We start from the raw sequence: 6,354 nt of genomic DNA, 5'->3' as shown, positions 1-6,354 counted from the left end.
GGGGGGGGTTGCAGGAGAGGGGGCGTGGTCTTGGCCCGACACATTTCTAATTGAAGCGGCAGCGGCGCCGCGTCCCGTGATCGTATCGGGAGAGAACGATTGATAACCCGCGAGTCTCGCTACAAACAGACAACGCAAACAAATCCAAAGAACGTGTTGTAGCCCGCTTGTTTTCTGGCCGCGTTCACTGACTAGGACCTCATTCGTCTGTGTAAAACTGTTACAAACCAACTCAGCAAGAGTCAAGGCTGCAAATGGGGAGCCGCAAGAAGCGAAATTAAGTGACAACTCTTTCAATTCAAATGCGTACATTGTATACTTAAAATAAAGCGTACTTATACTTTGTACTTTATTGTATGCTTTCCTGTATACTTTCCCTAATAGAAAACGAAGGTCCTCCGGAGTCCCAATTTTGAAATCCCTTCGTAGGTCCTATCCCAAATCCCCCAGAAGTACCAAAAGGGGGCAAAACAGGACTTAGGGATTTGGAAGAATCCCAGCCTCTGAAGTCCCGCGGAAGTCCCTCCGAGGGTACCCTCCAGTCTGTACTGCAAAGCGCTACAGCGCTCCTACTGTATTTGTCTCTAACTACGTCGAGTATGAACCTATACGCACACGCAGTGTATCTACGGCCCATCTGATGTCGTCTGACGTACTTAAAATTGTCCAGGAAGCCCCCTTCTCTATCTTCTGAAAACGGCACCAAAAGGCGGGCCGGAGAGAAAAGGGACTTCGGAGGGATTTCACCAAAATGAAACTTCGGAGGGATTTCAAAACAAGCGAAATCCCGTTCTAGTCCCTCACAAATTTGAGGGACAACTTTGGAACAAACTAGGGACAGAATAGGACCTTCGTTTTCTATTAGGGTTAATCAATGTTAACATACCCATGCACATGCCCATGAACATGTACACATTAATTTAAGTATACACGCCATACTCTCCATTTATAGTAAACAATGTATGCATTTGAATTGACGGAGCACAATAGTAAATATAGGATGTAATCATTGGATGTACTGATTCTTTGAATATCGTCGTCCAGAATTGATACACTGAAACATTTACAGAAAATTTAGAACGAATGATCATGCCCTTATTGTCAAAATGCCGGATGTGTAACGGATGAATGTTAACGGACGAAACTGCATTTTCGAGGGGGGGGGGGGGACACAACGTACATAGGCATCAATTCTTGGCGCAATATTTATGTAATGTTCAGTGCATTAAAAAATGTGCATTGATCGCCATATCACGGCAATTACATTTTTGTTTTCGGAATCCGTTACTTTCCCCACGATGCCGTTGGCACCACGCACAGTCGCGTCCCTCCACGGCCGTGTTTCACCGCTCTTTCGCTACAAATCCAGTCGACGCTTTACCGTGGGGTGGTCTACTCATCAGTCAATCAGCTGACGTCACGTCTCCTATTTTTATTTTTTTACCCTTCTCCCTTTCCCTCCCTCCGTTCCCGCGCATCTCTCTCTCTCTCTATTCCCGTCTTTCTCGACACCCTTCTCTCTCCCCCCTGGCAAGTTCGTTCTAAATATTCTCGCATTATTTCTTCTTTTTGTTGTCCCCCCGCCCAACCCGCAGGCCTATTGATCGGCGTTGCGCGTTGCGTGAGGTTCGAATTTCGCGCCAAAAGCTCCTTTCATGTCATGTGTACGCGCGACCGAGCACAAGCAGCCATTCACTGAGCAGGTGAGCTCGGCGCTCTAGCCGGAGGGGGGGGGGGGGGCGAGGGGGGCGGAGTGGAGACCTTAACGCCCGCAGTTATGACAAGACAAGTCACCAGTGGACAAACTGGGGCCGTTTTAAATTTACACGTTAAATGTATAAGTCCGTTTTAATGCAATCGTTCGTGCTAAGTTCAACTTATATTTCGTCGTTTTTTTGCGCAAAATGCGTGATTACGTACAAATTAATACACAAAAGTGTTCAAAGCAACGCAATGCCTCTGATAGTTCACACTTTTAGTGTGATAGGTTTATCTGCACAGCGTAATGTGTCAAGGTTGTTGTTACCCTTTGTATTTTTAAACGATAATGCTATCCAAACCGAAGCCCCCCCCCCTCCCCCAAGCCCACCTAGCCCCCGAAGGCTTCCAAAGTCCCATGGCTGTTCCAACCTTTGTCGGTAGAAAGTCAATCGCCCCCCCCCCCCCTCTCTCTCTCTCCCCTCCCTCACTCTCTCTCTCTCTCTCTCTCTCTCTCTCTCTCTCTCTCTCTCTCTCTCTCTCCCTGGCCACGCCGTCGTACATGCCCTCCCTTATATAGACGGACGCAGCATCCGTTCTTTCATCTGACCGCCCTGAAGTTAGCACTCCAAGCCAGCATGCCAGCCCAGTCCCAGTGCCTGCCGTACGCCTGCCAGGGGGGCCGGGTGCCCGTCACCTGGCCGTCAAGAACCGCCCAGGCGACTTGAAATCCGCGGCGGTGCAGCAGCGTGGCGGCCCACCTCGCTACACTACCACAAAGAACGATCAACTAGAAAAGTGAAATTCACCACAATCGCATTCCCTGCGAAACTTAAATAAAAAGAAAGCTTTGCGGATAAAGACTCAACAACAAAATTTTGAAGTTTTGCTTGTCGAATAAAGGGAATCAAAGAAATTCGTCAATTCGCTCTAGCTGTTAGTGTAAAAAACGTTAACACTGCGTGTTAACAAATAGACGATCCGAATAAAAGAAAATCTAATACAAAATTATTTCTACTAATTAAATACGTTATTGCTCTCTAGAACAAGAGAAGTTACGACTCTTTGTTCTGAGATTCACGGCCTTGTGCGTTGTTGGTCGTCCGTCTTTGCTGACACTGACCCTCACAAAACCCCCAAGGTGGAACAAAATTGGTGGACTAACACTTCTTATGAGTTCCCTTGCGAGACCAGGCACCAGGCAGTTGTTGGGCGAGTGAGTGGCGACGTGGTGATCGCCCTCGTTTTGGACGAGCGCTAGACCGGGCAACCAGAGGTGCTCGTCGTTGGAGTCGAGGCCTCGGTGGCCCTGCGCCCTCGCCCTGGCCACCTTCAGGCCAGGCTTGGAGGAGTGTTGAGTGTATATTGTTTGTGGGGCTGGGAGCGCGTGGATGGGGAGTGGCCTAGCGCACAGTAGTGATTGTTGGCCGGCGGGGGGAAGTGCGGACGACTCCCTAACGCACCGCTCCCCCGCGCGCCAAACCTGCTGGTATAGACTGGATCGTCTAAAAACAATCAATTTATATAGTCTTCCCACGAGGTCTACACATTTTTAGAGGAACATCGGTATACGGTTTATGTAACAACAATAACAATGTGTAACATCCGATTTTTATATAACTTATAGATGCTATTTTCTTGTGTATGTTATTTCACACAAGCAAACAAGATAAAAATATTGTAACGGGGAGTATCGAAAATAAAAAGCTCCCTCCCTCAGAAGTGGTTTGGACTCTTTTCTTCTCTCAGAACTGAAACTGGTGGGTCCCTTGGTGCCCGGTGCCCTGGTTTGGGTAAGGAGCCCCTGCTGCCCTTGCAGTCGTGACGCGGACGTGACGCAACCGTCGGACACTTGAGCAAAAGCGGCGCTGACAAGCTGTTGTTACAGACGTAGCCCGCCACAGGGCTCCTAGCTTGCGCAAAAAATGAAACCAAAAACAAGGGCCCCAAGCAAACACGAATGCACCAGACAATGCCCAAAAGTGATCATGAACGTTCCCACTTGTGAGACATTTACGCGTGCGAATTTGTCCGCCGCTTCTGCTATGTTCGCACGCCAGGTTTACTGCTGTGGAACTGCTCCCGATATGATGTGCGAATTGTCACAGCGAGTGAGCAGCCGTCAAAGCCACAAGTACTACGAGTCACGTCCGCCAGAAGTACAACAGTTTGCGTTCACTCTCTTACTTTTACGACCCATTTGCGTCCTTCCCTTCACCACTCTCTCTCTCTCTCTCTCTCTCTCTCTCTCTCTCTCTCTCTCTCTGACTTTATCGCCTAAGTTTATAGAGTTGTGTTATATGGCGTCATAAGTAAATATACAGTCAAGTGAAAATTTTTACACGTTTTCTGCGGTGAATCGCGGGAGTTGGTCCGTGCCGTGCTAAGGAAAGAATCACGGCATAATTTCACCACATATATACTTCTTCCAAAATGAAGGTAATTTCCCGAACAATGGCTTTTGGTATAACGGTTCGGAAGACATTAAGATAGACATTTAGCACTTTTAAAGCGAACATCCCGTTCAAAAGATAGTACACATGGAAATTATCCGTTCCGATGAAAAAAGATACAATGGCCACAATTGTAACCTTTTATACCTTTGGAACACTTATTGACAAGTAATTTTTGTTGTTAATGTTTGTAGAAACTTACATATCCGGCATCTTTTTTCACCGGCTGAAGAGGGTTCATAGTTCACCGCCGAACAGAGAATAACGGCCAATGAGTGATGCGAGACGTCTGGACCCGGCTTCCAAAAACCCCTTGGATATGCAAACGTTTCAATTTGTTCGAGACAAATCGCCGAGCTAACCCCGCGTGTCGACGGCCATTGACTTTTAATTGGGAGACCCCGGACTCCCGCAGCGGCAACGGAGTCCGGGACCCTGCCGGGCGACCCCCTGCCGGCGAAGCACATCGGACACTAGCCGAACTGCCACTTTTCATACCCCTTTAGAGACCGTGTGCCGGCAGACATTCGTCTAAAGTCGGTGCAGGATGTGTTCAGGTGATATGGACGGTGGAAGCGATACGATACGGTATTATTTTAGTCTTCACTAGCCGCTGCGGCAACAGCTTTGAGTTGAGATACCTGTTACGCTAACGTTTTCTGGCGCACATTTATTTTTGGAAAAACAATCGCGGCGGTGACGGATTAATTTTAACGTTTCCAGCTCTTGTATGATGGTTAAAACTTTAAAGTGTTTGGTTTCCAGAACCCACGACGGGAGTTTTTCAGAGGTTGAGGTGCAGTAGCAAATGCGGCCAAAAGTAAAACCGATTTTTATATCTCAGTTGACTTTGTCCAAGAATGAGCAGAATAACACTGGTAAAACAAAGGTAGGAATTCCTACCTTTCCAGGGGCGCTAAACGCAGTTTAGGGGCACCAAAGTGTTTTTTCTGAAATATCTCCTGTCACAGTAAAGTATTTGAATTTTACTGTGCACCATCGGATTCCTCGCGAAATTCCGCATCGAACGAGCATAAATGAGATGGGGTTCCGTTGAACGGCAAGCAAATTTACTGCAAGAAATGAAGAATTTAAAATGAAATTAATCTATATCATTTGGAATCAGAACCCTATCATGTAGTAGCTCGTTCGACGCGGAATTTTATGAGGAATATGATTCTAAGTATCAAAATATGATTGCATAGCTTGACAGTCAAATATTTAGAAAAAACGAAATGTTTAGTGCCTTTTCTACTTTAGTGCCTTTTAAAGGTTGGAATTGGAAAAGTTTCCTACCTTTGTTTTACCAGTGAACCCGAACGTTCCCCTACCTTGTTGACTGCTCTTTCTAGTCGTCTTCTTCTCCTTCATCCAGGGGTACTCGGGAACGTTGACGCCCGGGTGTCCCTCGCCCATGGGCGGGTAACCACCCGGCCCGGTTGGCTGCGGGCTGAGCGAGCCGGGGCCCTGCATGTCCATGTGGGGGTGCGGCAAGGCCGTCATGAACTCGGCCATGGACGGCTGGCTGTTGATGAAGCCCGTCTCCGTGTTCATGGGTGCCATTGCGTGCTCCATGGGGTGCTGGCCGTGCGCAGGCCCCAGGGTGGCCGCCGTGACGGCCGCGAGCCAGAATCCCGCCCCGGGTCCGCCTGGGCCGCCCGGCCCGACGGGCCCACCCGGTGGCGGCGCCGCCTGCGACGTCGGCACCGCGGGCCCGCCGTTGTTGACGGCGTCCAGGGCTGGCGAAGCCCCCTTCAGCTCGTCGAAGTCCTCGTCCTCGTCGTCCAGGTCGTCCTCCAGGACGCAGCCCACGTTTCCCGGCCCCAGCGCGGGACCCAGGCCCCCGAGGGGGCCCAGGTGGTGGGGCGCGGGGGCCTCCCGGTCGCGTTTCCCGCGCATGTCCGTCAGCACGCTGGCCGGCATCGTCACCGCACCATTTCACCACTGCACCATATCACTGCACCACACACACACACACACACTGAAGCACTCGCGACGCACACGCACGCACGCACACACGCACGCGCTCGCGCTCGCACGGGCGCAGACGCACGACACAAACACAAGCACCGAGCCCGGAGCGCCGCGCACACCGCGGTGCGCCTGCCGCACACGCCGGGAGGAGGGAGGTCTCAGAGTGCGGCGTGCAGGAGCGGCGGCCGGGGCGGCGCGCCGGCAGTGCCCGGTGGTGGGGGAGCGGGGG

The 6,354-nt window shown here is 50.4% G+C and overlaps 1 protein-coding gene across 1 annotated transcript in view; it reads right to left on the bottom strand.

Moving 5' to 3' along the window:
- Positions 1 to 6,286, bottom strand: part of LOC113217584 (homeotic protein proboscipedia) — a 95,857-nt gene extending 89,571 nt beyond the window's left edge. Inside the window, exon 1 of the mRNA XM_052277572.1 lies at positions 5,483 to 6,286. Within this exon, the coding sequence (XP_052133532.1) occupies positions 5,483 to 6,074 (592 nt within the window). The 5' untranslated portion in view covers positions 6,075 to 6,286. The remainder of the gene's footprint in view (positions 1 to 5,482) is intronic.
- Positions 6,287 to 6,354: the final 68 nt, after the last annotated feature.

Source organism: Frankliniella occidentalis, unplaced genomic scaffold (genome assembly GCF_000697945.3).
Source record: "Frankliniella occidentalis isolate FOCC.00 unplaced genomic scaffold, Focc_3.1 Scaffold11, whole genome shotgun sequence".
In the NCBI taxonomy this organism is placed as follows: domain Eukaryota; kingdom Metazoa; phylum Arthropoda; class Insecta; order Thysanoptera; family Thripidae; genus Frankliniella; species Frankliniella occidentalis.
This window is presented reverse-complemented; position numbering and strand designations above follow the sequence as displayed.